This window comes from Takifugu flavidus, chromosome 8 (genome assembly GCF_003711565.1).
Source record: "Takifugu flavidus isolate HTHZ2018 chromosome 8, ASM371156v2, whole genome shotgun sequence".
NCBI classification, from domain to species: domain Eukaryota; kingdom Metazoa; phylum Chordata; class Actinopteri; order Tetraodontiformes; family Tetraodontidae; genus Takifugu; species Takifugu flavidus.
In genome coordinates this window covers 1,587,919-1,606,914 of record NC_079527.1, presented here as the reverse complement: position 1 = coordinate 1,606,914, position 18,996 = coordinate 1,587,919, and the positions used below count along the sequence as shown (strand labels likewise).

Here is an 18,996-nt window from a genome sequence, read left to right as displayed (position 1 = left end):
GACAGGGATGGTTCCTGGTGAACAGTGCATATGTTAGTGTCTGCCCCCCCCCACTTCTCTGCAACTGAACTCTGTGTAGCAACATGTGCAACACCTGATACGATAAGTTAGCATGGCGACAAAAAAGACAATAGAAATTCAATATATTTTTAAAAAGCTGTTCAATTCAGTTTGACTTGTACACTTAGTACAGTGAAGACTGTGTCAGAGACCTGGAACTGTAGTCTATATAAGCAGGTTTGTGCAACCATAAAGCTGTACCTGCTCTGTAAATTGAACAATGATACCATTGCTCTGAGCACATTAAGTCAAGTTGTGTCACACTTGTTAGTCGGAATGTTCAAAGTTCAGAATTGAGTAACATTTAGTCTCTTTTGTCTCCTATTGTAGAAGAGATCAAAACAGAACAGTACCAACAAAAGTAAGTCTTTCTCTTTTTTTTTGCATAGTTCTGTTCAATTGTTCCAAGCCTAAACTAAACCAGAAGCTCTCCAAACACGCCAGGCTGATATATTCTACCTCAACTATTTACCTAAAGCTGCCTGCTATTGTTCCCACACTTGCATTTATTTATTTTTTGCTATCCTTGCAGGGATAGTAATGTTGTCCAACCCCGAACCAGCTACATTGAGGCTGAAAAATACGTGCTGCCCTTTGAGCTCGCCTGCCAGTCCAAATCCCCCCGGATTGTCAGCACATCATTGGACTGTTTGCAGGTACAGAATTATCGGCACATATTTTTCCACTTTTGAAGATCTCAGAGCAGCTCTTTGTTGCTTTTTGCTGCACCTCTTTCACAACTTGTGCATATTGAGTAGAAAGTCTAGGTTATGTACATTATCTATATGTAAGCTCTGTACAGCGAGTCCTGCTCTACTTCCTCCCATATTGTTTGCACTCACAGTTTCCTTGTATAGCCTCTAGGGCAGGGGTGCTCACATTTTTTCAGCATGTGAGCTACTTACAACATGACCAAGTCAAAGTGATCTACCCACCACAAAAATGCAAAACATCAAATTATTTTCAAATGTATTGAGGATTTTTTGTATGTCCAATGTATGTTGATGTACCTTGCATAACCAAATGAGCCAATATTGCAAAACACACATAATAATTAACTATTAACATTTTTTTTATTAACATCCTTAATACTGTAATCACTGAGGCTCCCACAGTAAAAATGTAGCTGTTAAAAATAGACCTTCACAAAGGTCTCATCGTTATGTCTGTGTAGATTCTCAATCATCCAGGTCATACCGTAATTTCCGGACTATAGAGCGCACCTGATTAAAAGCCGCATAATCTAATTTTAGAAAGAAAATCAATTTTGTACTTATACAAGCCGCACTGGATTTTAAGCCGCAGGTATCCTACGTAGTAATGATACCATGCGATTGCTTTTGCCTTCCGTCTGATTTGTACAGCGGAAACACCGCGGCCGCCTGCTCTCTGTGTGTTGACCCAGTCTTCCAGAACGTTCTCAAGCTCGGGCCACCTGCGATGTTTATGTCTAAACGCTTCTGTCATCTTTTTGCTTTGGATCAGTTCTTCAGGCGGGCGTCTCCACCTTCTCGCCATTGATTACCGTAATGCCAAGATTACGCGCACCAGCTCGATTTCCTTCTTCGACCGCCAGAGTGATCGCTTTTAACTTAAAAGTCGCATCATATGCTTTTCTTCTAGTATTTCCACGTTGATGAGGGTTAGTAAAAATGACTGATTCACAATAGTTGTGATAGTGCGCCACGGAAAAAACCATAAATAAGCCGTAGAATAAGCCGCAGTGTTTAAAGTGTAGGAAAAAAGTAGCGGCTTATAGTCCGGAAATTACGGTAGTTATCCAAGGTAGTTTTCTGTGTCAACTGGAGAAGAAAAACATTCAAATTGACACAGAAAACTACCTTGGGTCTCACAGTTATAATACTTCCTGCCCTGCATTGATGAAATCTGGTTGAGCTGGATGATAGTTATAATTGGTGTTTGTTTTTTAGATGTCTTTAGAAAATTGTGATGGACACTTTAAATACCATAAAGGCACTCAAAGGATGAATTTGTTTCTAGACTTGTTACTTAGGTCACACAAGTCCAATAATACATAGCTCAAATTCAGGATATCAGACATCTGAGGTTATTGCTGTGCTTCTTTGACTTGGGTAATATTTGTCATTTGTAGAAGCTCATTGCATATGGCCATATCACGGGTAACGCCCTGGACAGCAGGATGCCAGGCAAGAGACTTATTGACCGATTGGTGGAAACTATCTGCAACTGTTTCCAAGGCACACAGACTGACGAGGGTGTGCAGCTACAGATCATCAAGGTACGTTTGAGTAGTGTCATGTAACAGCTATTTTTATTAATATTATTGTTACCGTATTTATCTCAGTCGGTCATTCCCCTTTCCCCCCGGCCATAAAAAACCTGCTAATAACCTTTTTAGTTGGTGGGAGCGAGTACAATTGACATGCAGTCCCAGATCAAATGATCCTGCAACAGACCTGGGGTTTTATCACGTCTGGCTCCAATCAGCAGCGGTGGGAAAGAGACATCCAGGTTGATGTGGGAATTTGCAACCCTTTTCCAGTGATGATAGATGACATAAGCACGCGGCGTATCATCCTGCCGGTCGATTGGGGGGACTTCCTCTGCATCTTTTCAAGCAATGCACAAAGAAAACTGAGTCTGCTTTGGGTTTGTCAGCTTTGAAAATGAGATCAAATATAGAAAGGCATCCACGCTGCCCTCCATGTTGCTTTTTAATGTTTACTACCTCATTTTCTGGGGCTATTCTGATGTCACGGACATGATGTTGTCTGAAGAGATACACCAGAAATAATAATTCTGGGTCTGTTGGCTGTGGGAATAGATTCAATCGGCAATTTATTTAAAAAATAAAAAAAAGCCATATGCACAGACTACTTTTTGGTGTGAAAGAGGCTTTGGTCATAAATGGTGTTTATTCATGTTTTTGAAGAAAATAATTTTTAAAATATTAAGAAGATATATACTATTGAGCATCTTATTTAATTCTTTCTTTACTATAATTGAACGTAGTCATAACTTTCTTTAAAGAAAGAAATGTCGATAAAGACATTTAAGTTTTAGTAAACTGCCTCACTTTTTAACATTTTGACACATTGCGAACTTACGTTGGAAAACTAAATTTAATATTCTAAATCTACACTTCATAGCCCAGAATGATGTAGTGAAAACAGTATGACAATATTTGCCTCTCAGTATTAACTAAAACACACATCAATTTATCCTTATTATATTATTCTGGTCTATTGACAGTAGACTCAGTCGGGAGTATCATGATGCAATAACACCAAGTATTGAAAAAATGAAGATGTAAAAATACTCTGACTGCATTGTGTGTTCTTTGCTAAGTCGTGACCTTTGATTGTTTCTGTCCAGGCCCTGCTGACAATTGTGACATCTCCACACATTGAGATTCACGAAGGCACTGTGCTCCTGACTGTAAGGACCTGTTACAACATCTACCTGGCGAGCCGCAACCTCATTAATCAGACCACAGCTAAAGCCACACTCGCGCAAATGCTCAATGTTATCTTCACACGCATGGAAACCCAGGCGGTTAGTTCACTTCATAATGTCATCATTTAAACCATCAGGTATTTTTAGTCTATGTAAGAGTATTTTAGAATATGTAATGTGTTTAGCAAATATAAAACACCATTCACAAAATAATATTTTTTCAAAGAAATAAATGCAAAACAAAAAGTATGAGAAGTACAAGTGTGCTGTGCAGGTTGATTTTTATATTTATTCATTATTTTGTGAATGGTTTTATTTTATATTTGAAACCCTGTTTTATTGACAACATGTTACATGTTTGCAAAACAAATGTAGTTTTATTTTTCAAGGTTTGGAAGGACTAAAGCCTTCAGCCTCTGTTCTTTGGTGCACCACTGTTTGAATCACATTTTTTAAATGTTTTCTGTTGATTCCCCCCCCCCCCATTCTTATAGTCCCATCACTCCAACTGAGATGTTGTATGTTGTTTCTTAGAAGGCACTTTATAGTTCCTATAGATTAATTAGGTAGTTGCTGATGTTTAACTTTTCATCCAGAAAGCGATAAATAGAATGCACATAACCCCTATTTTAATTTATTGTCCCAATCTTTGAAACCTAGTCCCACATTAAGCTTTAACTATGGTCTTTTTACTGTATGGTACCAGTCATTTACCCATTTTTTTATTAAACAGGCCATAATTTGTGTAATTTATAGTTAGAATAAAATAAAAATAATAGAATAAAAATTGGTGAGCTTCTTCTCAGTTGGTGTTCCTAAAGACTGAGAGGTGGTAAATAAAAAATAAAAAAAGAAACATCCAACTATTTATAATGCATATTATTTATTTGACAAACATTTTCAATCCTTTTCCCCACCAAAGGCTCTGGATGCTTCAGAACTGGAGAAGGATCACTTGTGCCTGGCCCAACAGACTCATTCACCAGTCTTAAGTGATTGGCATACTGTCTCCCCCAGATCTGACTATACATCTACCCCAGAGTCTCAGAGTTCACCATACGTTGTAGCCGATTCTGTAGGGGAGACTACAACCTACACAACTGTTTCTGTAAGCCCACTGTTAGCCAGTGACGGAGACCAGGACAAAGAGACAAACACAACTTCAATCAATGGTGAACAACAGGGCAGCAGCGCTTCAGTTAAAGGAGGAAATGGAGAACCAGTAACACCATCATCAGGTGGGTGTACACTAAGCTCTCAAGCTCTCTTGCACTGTCCTGTGTAGTTGACATATGCCAAGAGTTTTGATTCTTTATGTTTAAATTGGATTCACTTTTTAAAGATGTCATCGAGACACTTCCTACAGACGCACAATTTGGTAATGATGAGGGAGAGGAAGAGCATCAACCAACACTAGAGGATAATGGAATGGGTAAGGTTCTTCTTGGCTGTCCAGCTTTTGTTTGGGTGTTTTTTTTTAAAAATTTTTATAATAACCCTTTAGTTCTTGTTATTTTCAATAAGAGTCAGTATACACACACAAACAAACAAACAATTTTTAAAAAAAAATCTCTTCCTCGCCCTCCTGGGCGGTGCCTCCTTCCTTCAGACTCGGGTCCTCTACCAGAGGCCTGGGAGTCTGAGGGTTCTGCGCAGGATCTTAACTGTTCCTAGGACTGCACTCTTCTGGACAGAGATCTCTGGTGTGGTTCCTGGTATCTGTTGGAGCCTTCTACTCAGGTTGGGTGTTACTGCCCCTAGTGTCCCCATCACCACTGGGACCACTGTTGCCTTCATGCCCCACATTCTCTCCATCTCCTCCTTCAGCCCTTGGTACTTCTCCAGCTTCTCGTGTTCCTTCTTCCTTATGTTGCTATCACTTGGGATTGCTACATCTATCACCACCACTGTCTTCTGGTGTTTATCCACCACCACTATGTCAGGCTGGTTGGCCACCACCATCTTGTCAGTCTGGATCTGGAAGTCCCACAGGATCTTGACCTGCTCGTTCTCCACCACTTTCGGGGGTGTCTCCCTCCTGGACCCTGGGACCTCCAGCCCATACTCAGTGCAGATGTTCCTGCACACCAGGGATCGGGAACATTTTTGGCTGAGAGAGCCATGAACAATACATATTTTTAAATCTTATTGAGTGAGAGCCATACATGAAATATAAAACTAAAAATACAAGTAAATGTGTGCATTTTATGTCATTCCAACACTTTTAAAGTACAATAAGTCTCTGAATTCTTTTTAATAACATTGTTATGCTGTTGCTAATCAATGATGAGTATTTCTTACCTGCGACTTCTGGTGCTGCATGGTTTTGCTAATGGCTTTCTAGCCGCTTTATATTTGACCGTTTCATAGATGCAAATTTATCATTGCATATTAGACACACTGCAGAACCCACTCTCTCAAACAAAGGCAAGTTCCTCTGTCCATTCCTGCTGAAAAGTACAATACTCCTCATCTTTTTTTCTTTTAGCCATTTACTCAAAAGGGTTTCCAAAATGAGTTGGCTGGCAACACGGGAAGTTTACTTACTGATCTCACGACAAGCCGTTTGCACATGCGCACATCGGCCGCTGTTTTCAACAGCAGAATATGGCAACCCCACTTGAACAGTGTCTCTGCCAAGAACGAGCATGACGAACGCTGCCTGCTAGCGTGTATTTAGCAATGTAATCACATTGTTTTTTTTTATCAATCCTCATCCACAAATCCATCAAAGTTCTCATCTTCTGTATCCGAAATAAACAGAATGAATCCAAAATGGCTTTTGCGAAAGCTGGCAAGCCAAAAAGCATTTACAGATTTTGGAACTCCATTTTGGAGAAAATTCAAGACTTTTAAGTTTGCCTTAAAGTTGCGAAAATACGGTATATAAAAATATCTACTGTGGTCTTTTCTTCTGTAGATGAACAGCTTCCTCACCTGACCGATGAAAGAAAACAGGTTCCCCCTTCGAGAACAGGAACTGTGCAGATAAATGACATCACTGATCAGGCTTCTGTTTCTTCCACAGAGATGCTGGTGAGCAATTTTGTTTTTGCACCTGTAGAAACATTTTAAAATTTTAACACTAGCCACAGGGCCTGTACAATTCTGTACAATTATCCATCTTCCTGTTGTTCTAAAAGGCCTTTCTGTGGCCCCCCTGTCTATTATGTGACATAATGCATCAGCCAGAAAAGGGGGTCCAAATTCCTCATCATCATCATGCTCCATGTTTAGAATCTCCATTGGGCAAGCATTTTGCCATTGTACACATGATACACATGACTGTCAGTGGGTCCACAGACCAGTCCCAGAAAAAATAACTAACATAGGGAGAGCCCATCCCAGAGTCCTCGGGTTCTGCTTACTGACTGGATATGTGTCATTGGGAGTGATACTTGTATTCCTTCCATTGCAGATGGTTTAGCCACATTTCTTTAGGGTTAGTGAAAGTCTTGCTTCAGGACTTCATCAGGCCAACAAGGACCATAGTTATTTTCAACAGTTAAAGAAGATGTTTCTATTTTATCATTTGACAGTATACTATATACAAGGTAAATGGGTGATTGAAGTAATATTTTCAGTTGTTAGTTATCACTAAAAGCCTTACGCCACTCATCAGAAGGCAAACTGTATTTTTTTCTGATTTAATTAGTAAGTATGAATGGCTTCTTTCCACACAGCATAGATCTTATAAAAAGTGTACACATTGGATAAATAAATACTTAATGTGAAAATGTCCCCATTAGAGTATTTATTTTTTTATAGTAAGCCTTGCCTTCTTCAATTGTGTCAGGATGCAGATGCCCTGCAGGAGCCACAGAACACTGCAAGTTTCTGTCACATCCTGCAGAAGGATGCCTTTTTGGTGTTCCGCTCACTCTGCAAGCTCTCCATGAAGCCTCTTGCTGATGGACCTCCAGACCCAAAGTAGGTCTTGTTTCACTTCAACCTGCCTTTTTAAACGAAATAATTCAATTAGAAAAATCTATTGAGACCTTAATGAAATGTAGCAGTATATGGATTGTTACTGTGTGTGTGTGTGTGTGTGTGTGTGTGTGTGTGGTGTGTGTGTGTGTGCGTGTGTGTGTGTATTTGAGATGCTCATTGATTTCTTCTCCATTTCAGGTCCCATGAGTTGCGGTCTAAGATTATTTCCCTTCAACTGCTGCTTTCCTTGCTGCAGGGTGCCGGCCCAGTGTTCCGTGCTCATGATATGTTTGCCAACGCCATCAAGCAATATCTCTGCGTGGCATTGTCCAAAAATGGTGTTTCCTCTGTGCCTGAGGTTTTTGAGCTCTCGTTGGCCATCTTCCTGACCTTGCTGTCCCACTTTAAGATTCATCTCAAGATGCAGATTGAGGTACACAGTAAAAGCATTAATGACTTTAATGCAATTGAATAGTTTTAATTTACAAATGCCAAATAGTTTTCATTTTTTTGCAGTTCTTTTTTCATCCTTTTTTGATGGCTGAACGTTTATGTTTTTTAAATGTATTTTTGTACTTTAACAATACCTAGGACAATAAAATCAATCGTAACATCAATCATTTTTATACCCATTGTACCTGAATAATGTTAATGTTAATGAAAATAATAAAAATGCTGTGTTACATTATTTCCACTTTTCTACCTTAAGGTTTTTTTCAGGGAGATATTTTTAACCATTCTGGAGACGTCAACAAGCTCTTTTGAACACAAGTGGATGGTCATTCAAACGCTAACACGCATTTGTGCAGGTACTCGTGCTTTCTCATCTCAAATTTGAGGAATTACAATGAATTATTACTTTTGTCGAGGAATATAAATTACTGTTTCTGATCAAACTATTTTCCTTCAAGATGCCCAGTGTGTTGTTGACATCTATGTGAACTATGATTGTCACTTGAATGCTGCCAACATCTTTGAACGACTTGTCAATGACCTGTCAAAGATTGCTCAAGGCAGAAGTGGTCAGGAATTGGGAATGACTTCTTTGCAGGTACACTTAAAGACTCAATGCTCCACACAACAAGAACACTTGTTGCTCACATACATTTGTTGACAGCATATACTGTAGCGTCACATAGACAAGAACCTATATAGGACTGCAAGTCTTTGGGTTGAAAGTTAAGCATATTTTCAAAATAAGTGTTTCTTTTTGTGTGGTTTCTGTTTACAACAACTTTTAAATGTATTTATCAGGAGCTGAGTCTTCGTAAAAAGGGGTTGGAGTGTCTAGTGTCAATCCTCAAATGTATGGTGGAATGGAGCAAAGACATGTATGTAAATCCACATCTTCAATCAAACCTAGGTAAGTGCGTGTAAATCTCTCTCCCATTCGTATATGGGATATAGAATAGAAAGTCAGACGTTCTTTTTTTATTAGTTATTGTCATTTTGACATTATATACTGATATACCCGAAATTCTATTCTGTAAGCCGCTACTTTTCCCCCACGCTTTGACCGCTGCAGCTTTATGAGCGATGTGGCTTATTTATGGATTTTTATGACACTTCTCAATCGCCCCACTGGGATAGTTTTCTAAATTTGAATGGACATTTACGGCCACCAGGGGGCCCTCAAGCAGCACAAGAGCAAGACAGGTTGAAGAGATGCTAATGCACCTAGGAAGATGCTAGTTTACTTGTGTTGAACAGTCTTTTTCCGCTTCATGTTCACACCCTCGTCATGGGTAACACACAAAGAAATGCTAATGATGCGGCTTTTAAGTTAAAGCTAACGAACAACAGCTGGTCGACTCATTATTTTTTAACAGACATGTTACTGTAATGTCATTTTACTCCTGCATTACTGCCATGTTTAGTAATTAAACATTTAAAATCATCTTTTTGTGGACCATAAAGATCTCATGGTTCAACGTGGCCACCTGCGGCTTATAGTCAGGTGTGGAATTTATGATGCTCTCCTCCTGTGAAATCAATTTAAATCATAACAATAGAGATTCTTTTGACAGAAATGCTGAAATGTGTAATATAGATATTATTAATATATGCCATGTGTAATAATATATGCAATTATCACAATAGACAAATAATCATTACATAAGTAATAATAAAATCACAATTACATCCGAGTGCCTTCTAACATGGGTGGACGTCCAGTTTACTGCCCAAAATGTGACGTACGTGAAAACCCTCTGTTAAATCGGGAGTGGGAGGGCAGTCAGGGGTTTTTGTACTCTGCAGGCCTTTCCTGTCAGCATCAGTGCAACTGGAGGTCTGGGGGTATGCCGACATGAGCGGGTGGGGGAACAGTGGTCCCTAACCACCGGGCCGTGGACCGGTACCGGTCTGTGGATCGATTGGGCCGCACAAGAAATAAATCAATAATTCCATTTTATGTATTAGCTGAGTCTGAACGATCTTTTATTTTGAAAAACCTTTTGAGAAATGACCGCATTCTCTCAGTTACATCTTACACAACAAAATTGAAAAGAAACAGACACCTTTGAAAAATTTCTTTGCAAAAAAGAAAAGGCCAAATCAAGAGATGGGAGAAGAGCCCACTTCCAAGAAAAAGAAAGCTTTTAACAGACAATATCAGGAGTTCTACTTGAAATACGGATTTATCCCGGGAGGTGATTCCCGCACACCAAGCCCGCTCTACGTAATTTGCGGTGACCAGCTCGCTAATGAGGCAATGAAGCCTTCAAAACTACTTCGCCACTTGGAGACCCAGCACCCTAGTTTAAAAGACAAGCCCCTGGAGTATTTTGAAAGAAAAAAACAGGAACACGATGGGCAGAAGTAATTATTGAGGGCCACCACAACAGTAAATGTGAACGCACTGAGAGCATCGTACCTGGTGCTCCAGTATTCTGGATTAAAGTCATGGCAGAATACCCTGAAATCGCCACCACGGAACTGAAAACCCGGTTGCCATTTCCGATAATCTGTCTGTGTGACAGCAACTAAGACAAAACAATGGAGTAGACTGGGCATAAGCGACACACTTGGGGTGTCATTGTCTCCCATCACTCCCAGATGGGACCGTTTCATTGCAGAGAAACAAGCGCAGGGCTCCCATTGATTTGTCATTATGGTGAGTTAGAATTTTCATGAAAAGAAAATGCTCTTTATATTCGTCTTTGTTGCGTATCTGTAGCTTACTTTGAAGGGATGTTTAAACGTTATCGTAGTGAGTAGGAGAGAGTAGCGCTTGTGAGTCTTAGCGGGCACACTTATCTGACAGTTCAACCCCCCCCCCCGGCCACAGTAAAGCGCTGATTTACCTAAAAAGGTTGGGGACCACTGCACTAAAAGTATTATGACTGATGGGTTTAAGTGTGATGATAACGTCTTCCTTTATTTTGGGTATTGCAGGTCAGGAGAATCTCTCAAACACTGAGGGAGGAGCACTGAGACTTCCAGATCAGCTGGCAGGGCGTCGAGACAGTGTCAGCTCTCTGGACTCAACCATGTCCTCCAGTCTCCCTGCGTCCCAGACGGACCTTCCAGAACAGTATGAGGTCATTAAACAACAGAAGGACATCATTGAACATGGCATTGAACTGTGAGGCCCTTTTCATTCCTTTGTCGTATGAATGAACACTTTGAGTAAAAGTAACTTTATGGTAGCTTTTGGAGAGATCATTTATATGATAAACCATAATATACGGCTACACAATAATTGCAATGTTATTGTCAAGTTTAGTGCAGTGTAATTGTAAATGACTATTCAGTCTCTTTCCTCAAGTGAGGAAAAAACAAGGTATTTTGCTTTCTATAATTGATTAAAACTCTAAGTTCAATAATTTCAGAATTTTAAGTTAAAAAACATTGTCAAAAGTGATTATACAATGGTTTAATTAGAAATATGCAGAGTCAACAAAAACTTTGCTTGTTCAAACTCACAGTTGATTGGATATTTTTTATTATTTTTATTATTGTGCCTTTTCTTTCACCAAAAGTGATTTAGCCTTGAAATCCCATGGTGTGACAACATTTGTTCATCTTGATTCATTTGCACCTCTTGACCTCATCAAGTCTGTCTTTGCTTGATTTCTCTTTCTTTTTTGGGATATTTGTGAAAAATGTGGCTTTTTTTTGTTCTTACTTCAAAACCACATTTTTCTGTCTTGTTGGTATTTACAGTATTCTAATTCTGAGCATTGAAACAAAAGTCTAAGAGCTGTATGAAAACATTTTTGAAAACTTGATTCCAAAATTGATTTGCACATTTGATTTAGCCAGTGATTTTCTGTTAACGTTTTCTGTTTGCGTTTTCTGCCATTCCTGGGCAAAAGGTATCGACCTTGGACAGCTCACCAATTCAGCATTTACTTACAATCTCAGTCTTTCAGACCTTAATAATACATGTATGTTTTTGGATTGTGCCGGGGGAAAAAAACCATTCACCCTGAGGCAATCTCTGTTAACTTGTGGCCTTATTCAATAGTAAAAATAGGTTTGAAGAGGGGAACATATTGCAACCGTACAACTGTTCATGACAGCAATGCATAATTGCATCTAGACATTACTTTAACATTCTCTTCAAGCCGAAGTCCAGTTTGGAAACTGAATCTTGGATTTTTGGTCAATTGCTGAGGAAGAAAGGATGTTGAAAAACATTTTTAATGCCTTCAACAGTTTGGTGTGATGCATACAGCGTTGTTTTAAAATATACAGACTATAATTCAATATTTAAACAAGTAGATGGGAAAAACAAATGGGAAAGTTTAGACAAACTAATGAGAAGAGCTAATATCCTGATTATTCTACCGAAATTTAGCCTTGAGCCGGCGACTTGTGTGTGGCGTACCCTGTACAAAATGGCACCACGGTGCCTGTGCCTGCTTTAGCTGTGTGTTAGCTGTGTGTTTATTGTAGGTAGCATCTCTTGACCAGTTGACAACTAAATCTTTTAAAAAAGAAGAGAAAAACAAATGAAAATGAAATAATGCAAGAGGAAATAAATGATTAAAAAAGGTGAGATAAATAAAAGCAGTATATAACTAAGTAGGGAAACAAGTTCCTAACTAAACTGATTGCAAGACGTATGCAAATTTCAGCATTGACGTTCACTTTGATCATTTTTTCATCATTCAGGAAGAGCAGCATTACAATTATTGCTATTTCTTGTCACTCCACAGCTTCAACAAGAAGCCAAAGCGTGGTATTCAGTACCTCCAGGACCAGAGCATGCTGGGTGTCACGGCTGAAGATATTGCCCAGTTCCTACACCAAGAGGAGAGACTGGACACTGTTAGTAGCTTAATGATCAAGCATGTGCAATCCCTAAGTTCTGAAGCATGTTACATGTTTTTCTTGACTTACCCTGGCCACTATCTCTGTATCACAGACACAGGTCGGAGAGTTCCTCAGCGAGAATTTCAAATTCAACAAAGAAGTGATGTACTGTTATGTGGATCAGTTAGATTTTTGTGGGCGGGATTTTGTCTCTGCATTGAGAACCTTCTTGGAAGGCTTTAGGTTGCCTGGTGAGGCACAGAAGATTGACAGGCTAATGGAAAAGTTTGCTGCTCGATTTCTTGAATGCAATCAGGGGTAAGTACCGCTTCATAATTACTCCGCTATTTTTATGTTTCTATTTTTAATGTTCACATTTTCAGACCAAACAAACACAAGATGCTCATTGTTGCCTTGTTTGTCATTTTACAGACAGACTTTGTTTGCTAGTGCAGACACCGCCTATGTGCTAGCATACTCTATCATTATGCTCACCACGGATCTGCACAGCCCTCAGGTTAGTCCGTTATCATCATTTGGTCCTCGTCTTTTCAATTGAAAGAAAACACATTTTGTAACCACAGTTGAAAATGTGTTCTACCAAATTCCTCCCTTATTTTCTGTTGATGTAGGTGAAGAACAAAATGACAAAGGAGCAGTACATTAAGATGAACCGTGGTATCAATGACAGTAAGGACCTGCCTGAAGAGTATTTGTCTGCCATATATGATGAGATTGCAGGCAAGAAGATTGCAATAAAGGAGAGCAAAGAGTTCTCAATCATGCCAAAGTCAACCAAGCAAAGTAAGCACATGTTTGTCTGTTAACGGTGCTTCACTTTTAAGAATACGTCACACATTAGCTGGAGGGGGAAAAAAACGCTTTTCACTGAAATATTTGTGACCCACTCTTCCCAGGTGTAGCCAATGAGAAACAGCGTCGTCTCCTGTATAACATGGAGATGGAGCAGATGGCAAAGACTGCCAAAGCTCTGATGGAGGCTGTCAGCCACGCTCAGGCTCCATTCTTTAGTGCTACTCACCTGGAGCATGTCAGGCCCATGTTCAAGGTGTGACTAAATTCACCTACTTTTCATATGGATTTTAGCCAAACAGCTAATGGTGAAAAAAATTGAAGCCAGTTTTTTGAAATGCACCTCAGATTGTTGTGCATGTGTTACAGTTGGCATGGACCCCCTTGCTCGCAGCATTCAGTGTGGGACTACAGGACTGTGATGACCTTGAGGTAGCCTCCCTGTGTCTAGAGGGCATCCGATGTGCCATCAGAATAGCTTGCATCTTCAACATGCAGGTCTGTGGACCTTTACTCCTGAACCAATATCATGATCCTTCTCAGCTTGTGTATGAAATTGACCACATCAGAAATGTAAGAGTTTGTTATTGGTGTGCTCTTGTGAAAGTTCTTGAAAACAACCTTACTCTTTGTAGCTAGAGCGAGATGCCTATGTCCAAGCACTGGCGAGATTCACCTTACTCACTGCCTGCTCCAGCATCACAGAGATGAAGCAGAAGAACATCGACACTATCAAGACACTCATCACTGTGGCTCACACTGATGGGAACTACCTGGGCAATTCCTGGCATGAGGTATTATTGAGTCATAGGGAAAATAGGCAGGTTACACTCCTGTGTAAATTTGCACAAATTTGTATTTTACACATTTGAATCTTAAGGTTTTCAAACAGAACTTCAAAATGGCAAAAGAAGAAACAGGAGTGAGTCAGAAATTTATTGAAAGCAAAAATTAAAAGGAAAAAGTTTAAGACCAAAATACGCTTTTAATAAATTTTGTCATCCTTTTGCATTTTGAAGTTGGATTTAAGATCGAACAGTGCAAAATGCAATTTATTTTTGAATTTGTAACTGGTCTTTAGATTTTGATCAATATATAAACAAAAGGGTGATGTTCTTTGTCATGGTTTGAGAGTTAATAAAATTTAGCAATTAAGCTTTGCTGCTAGGCTCATAAATTCAAAATAAATAGATATCTGTAGTCTACATTTCAAAGTTAACATTTGGGGTATAATAGGCTTCCACTAGTATTTAACACTCATTCTTCCCAGAGAGAATTTCCTCATCAGCGATTACTTGGTTTTATTATTGCAAGTCTGATTGAGCAACCTTGGTGTTAGTTTTAATCAGGATATAATCTTTAATTTAAGAACTAAACTGGTATCTTGGAACACTTTTCAAATAGTTTTCCCAGCTTCTATTTTGCCCATCGCAGCAATCTGGCACAGTGCAGCCTGAGCGGGTTGGGAAAATGGGAGCAAATAAAACATCGGCAACTATTTTTTAATTGTTTTTGGGGGGGGGTCATTTTTAAAAGGTGCTAAAGGGCCCGCACTTTCAAAATATATGCAAATCTCAAAGAAAATAAATCCGAGACACAATAAATAATCTGTCAGGTTGACATTTGAGTGGAAAAAAGGAAAAGGAACATAAATCCGAATGGAGAATTTGTAGTCAGGAAATTTTTTAAAGTCATCTTGGGCTTGTTTTAAAAAGTGGTAATATCATGCGATGGTACATGAATTCCTTCACTGCTGCCTGTGGGATTGCACGTGAAGACAGGCAGCGAAGCTGGACCGGAACACAATTGCATCCAGTGTATTTTCGGTGTAAGGATAGAAAAAAATCCTGTTTGTTTGATCTTGCTTCATGCCGTTGGTAATTTAACATTATTATATACTAACAGATAGTCATTTTAATTAGTCATTGTCTTAGCTTTGCTTGGAAGACCTAAGATGCCAGACTGCTCACCATATTGAATTTGACTCTGCACATCACGCCGTAGCTTTTCTGTTAGCATATGATTTACATAAAGCTTGTCCTGAGCTCATTAATCATTTTTAGGAGACTCAATGAAGTGCTTGATGTAACTCTTTTTTTGTTTGTTTTGTTTTTTCTTTCTGTATTATAGATTTTGAGGTGTATCAGTCAACTAGAGCTTGCCCAATTGATTGGAACAGGGGTAAAACCCCGCTATAGCTCAGGAGTGGTCCGGGAAAAAGAGCTCAACATCAAGGGATTACCTGCAGGTGTAGAGGAGTTCATGCCTCTTGGACTGGGTGAGAGAAATATATCATTTATTTTTATACTTTCAGGTTAACCCTGGATATAATTACTGTAAATTATGTATGTACTGTATGACTTCTTCAATCGCCACGCCAGGGCAAATAAAGTTTTCTGCATTTGAATGGGCATTTACGGCCACCAAAGGATGCTCGCGCAGCACAAGAGCAAGACAGGTTGAAGAGATGCTAATGCACCTAGGAAGATGCTAGTTTACTTGTGTTGACCAGTCTTTTTCCGCTTCATGTTCACACCCTCGTCATGGGTAACACATGAAGAAATGCTGATGATGCAGCTTTTATGTTAAAGCTAAGGATCAACAGCTGGTTGGCTCATTATTTTTTAACAGGCGTGTTACTGTAATGTCATTTTACTCCTGCGTTACTACTATGTTTAGCAATTAAACATTTAAAATCAGCTTTTTGTGGACCATAAAGATCTCATGGTTCAAAGTGGCCACCCGTGGCTTATAGTCACGTGTTGGGTGTATTGTTTTCTTTTGTGTATTTTTGTGTACAAGATTTTGCTTGTTAATTTGGGAACTTTAAAGCTAAAGACAGGATGCCTTGTATTCACTTAGAGTCTTTATGTTTTTGAGGCAATATGGTTGGAAATCAAGAAAAAAGGCAAATGGTGCACATCCAGGAGTCTGTTGGAGAAACCAGCTCTCAAAGTGTAGTCGTAGCTGTGGACAGGTAAAAACTAAATCACACTGCAGATCAAGTAAACTTGCTACAGGACAATATGTCAACCCAATAATCCTATGTTCAGGATCTTCACGGGTTCCACCAGACTTGATGGAAACGCAATAGGTGAGTGAGATATTATTTTACTAACTCCATGTTCCTCAACAGGAAAGGAAAGGTGTTAATCTTGCATTGCATTTTCATTCCTAGTGGATTTTGTGCGTTGGCTGTGTGCGGTGTCTATGGATGAGCTGGCCTCAGCACATCAGCCAAGGATGTTTAGCCTCCAAAAAATCGTAGAGATCTCCTACTACAACATGAACCGGATCAGGCTGCAGTGGTCTCGCATTTGGCAGGTCATAGGAGACCACTTCAACAAGGTGGGTACTTCAGAGTTGACAAGGATTGAATCTTAAATTGTCAAATAGAACACCCCCATGCTTACTCATCACACACACACACACACACACACACACACATGCACCCTTCATCAACCTTTAAGTAAACCCTTTTTTTTTATTCTAAAAGATCTTACTTTAAAACTATTGTCTTCTTTCCCATAAATTTAGCATATTTTCTTTTATATTATTTTACAACACTAGACATGTAATGCCTAAGTGTAGTAAAAATAAAGTGTGTTAAAAATATTGTACATTACAGGTAGGAGTCTGTAAAGTAGCATATAATTCTGCATAAAAATGGTGTACAATATATTATTGCACATGATAGTTTGAATTGATATGGTAATGAGTGCAGATGGAAGAGATGGTAGTGAAGAAGTGCAGAAAGATGTCAACGACTGGTTGATTGGTCAAGATCAGGAGTTGTGGTGGCTATACAGTGTGACAGCAGGTGGTTGGGCTGACCTGTGGTATGTGCTGAAGCATCCTCAGAATAATCACCGCTCAAATCAAGCTCAGCTAATCCTCATCATCATTTATGCAGTTTTTGCTTACATCTGACTTTATCTCCAACCTCTAGGCCTATTCACTTAAACCTGTCCTTTTTCACATGTTGCCTATCTAGATTTTTATGCCTATTTCTCCTGCTGCCGAACACTCAATGATATTGGGTTTCTGCAAGTTATGGGTCGGGATGAACCAAATTACAGTATCAAGGTGGAATCTCTGTCACACCTGTTCAGACTACTTGGTGTTAACTGGTGAAAAAAGTAGATTTTTCTCAGCTATAATAAATGTATATGGGTCTTTACACTTTACATTTTTTGTGGGCTTATGGTCAGATGAAATGAAATTGGAGATTGTCATCACATTCGCTGGATTCTGGGATTTTCTACAAGCAGATACCAAACTAATGGATAAAAGCTCTCACTCCTGCCTACATAAATGGATTGTTCTGCTTTAGAAACTTGCTCAAACTAGTCAACACTAGGCGTCCCATGAGGTCCAAAGCCCCTTTTCCTTTTAGTAAGGTCACCCTTATTTTAATTAAATTAATTTTGAACCCTTCTTTTATCCAGTTTCTAGATCATATTTGTTTTTTTGATTTGGTATTTGGTTTATTTCTTTGCTTTTATGTTGCGTCTATAATTCTGATCCAGTTCTGATTCCACATAAACTTACATGATGCCAGATGTCTACATGTCTAGAGACTTAGGCAATTACAAGTTGCCATTTGCAATCATTTGGGAAGTGCAATAGATTTGTGAATTTAGTGCGACTGTTAATGTTGTTCATTGTACTTGGTGTTTGGTTCAGTGATCGCTGCTGATTTTCTAAGGCAAATTGCTCTCTGGGGACAATAACATTTCTTTTTGTATTTATTTGATTTGAGTGGAGTTAACAGCTAGTTTCACTTCAGCCATGTTATTGCATCTTGTTGCAGGTGGGCTGTAATCCCAATGAAGATGTCGCAATCTTTGCTGTGGATTCACTCAGGCAGCTTTCCATGAAGTTCTTGGAGAAAGGAGAGCTGGCCAACTTCCGCTTTCAAAAAGACTTCCTCAGGCCTTTTGAGCACATTGTTAAGAAGAACAGGTAAAAAGACCTGGCAATATTCAATTAATGGCAATTATGAGCAAGACAAAAGCCGTAAGGTTTGTTTCTATTTTTAAGTACAATGTACAGGAAAGGGTTAAACTCCATTACAGTTACACATTATTATTATGTTTATATAGAAATGTTCTTCCTGGTTTTGCAACTGTCAGAGGAACCCTTTCTACCATCATGCGTATGCTCCCGTAGGTCTCCCACTATAAGAGATATGGTGATCAGGTGTGTGGCGCAGATGGTAAACTCGCAGGCTTCCAACATCAGGTCAGGTTGGAAGAACATATTTTCAGTGTTTCATCAAGCAGCGTCCGACCATGATGAGACAATAGTTGAGCTGGCCTTCCAGACCACTGGGCATATCGTCAGTAAGTACCACCCTGTCCTTTTTTTCCCATCAAATCTGAATTACCTCTGCCACGGAAGTCATGTGACAGCCGGATTCCGTCTATCCTGCCTATCTGCCCGTCGACATAATAACTCAAAAAGTTCTGAATTAATTACCGGTAATGAAAT

At 39.3% G+C, this 18,996-nt stretch overlaps 1 protein-coding gene across 2 annotated transcripts in view; it reads left to right on the top strand.

Annotated features, from left to right (window-relative positions):
- Positions 1–18,996, top strand: part of arfgef2 (ADP-ribosylation factor guanine nucleotide-exchange factor 2 (brefeldin A-inhibited)) — a 31,996-nt gene that overhangs the window by 1,316 nt on the left and 11,684 nt on the right. The window contains exons 2-27 of one of the 2 annotated variants that reach the window (XM_057042136.1): positions 391–421; positions 593–716; positions 2,174–2,320; positions 3,418–3,597; positions 4,421–4,736; positions 4,841–4,930; positions 6,419–6,534; positions 7,295–7,428; positions 7,627–7,861; positions 8,138–8,237; positions 8,340–8,479; positions 8,683–8,791; positions 10,825–11,014; positions 12,594–12,705; positions 12,803–13,008; positions 13,123–13,207; positions 13,323–13,494; positions 13,608–13,759; positions 13,873–14,001; positions 14,139–14,297; positions 15,634–15,781; positions 16,384–16,480; positions 16,557–16,597; positions 16,682–16,851; positions 18,317–18,468; positions 18,676–18,848. In XM_057042136.1, coding sequence (XP_056898116.1) covers positions 391–421; positions 593–716; positions 2,174–2,320; positions 3,418–3,597; positions 4,421–4,736; positions 4,841–4,930; positions 6,419–6,534; positions 7,295–7,428; positions 7,627–7,861; positions 8,138–8,237; positions 8,340–8,479; positions 8,683–8,791; positions 10,825–11,014; positions 12,594–12,705; positions 12,803–13,008; positions 13,123–13,207; positions 13,323–13,494; positions 13,608–13,759; positions 13,873–14,001; positions 14,139–14,297; positions 15,634–15,781; positions 16,384–16,480; positions 16,557–16,597; positions 16,682–16,851; positions 18,317–18,468; positions 18,676–18,848 — 3,708 coding nt within the window. Of the gene's footprint in view, positions 1–390; positions 422–592; positions 717–2,173; positions 2,321–3,417; positions 3,598–4,420; positions 4,737–4,840; positions 4,931–6,418; positions 6,535–7,294; positions 7,429–7,626; positions 7,862–8,137; positions 8,238–8,339; positions 8,480–8,682; positions 8,792–10,824; positions 11,015–12,593; positions 12,706–12,802; positions 13,009–13,122; positions 13,208–13,322; positions 13,495–13,607; positions 13,760–13,872; positions 14,002–14,138; positions 14,298–15,633; positions 15,782–16,383; positions 16,481–16,556; positions 16,598–16,681; positions 16,852–18,316; positions 18,469–18,675; positions 18,849–18,996 lie in introns of those variants that run through there. The other variant, XM_057042137.1, reaches the window with a different exon arrangement.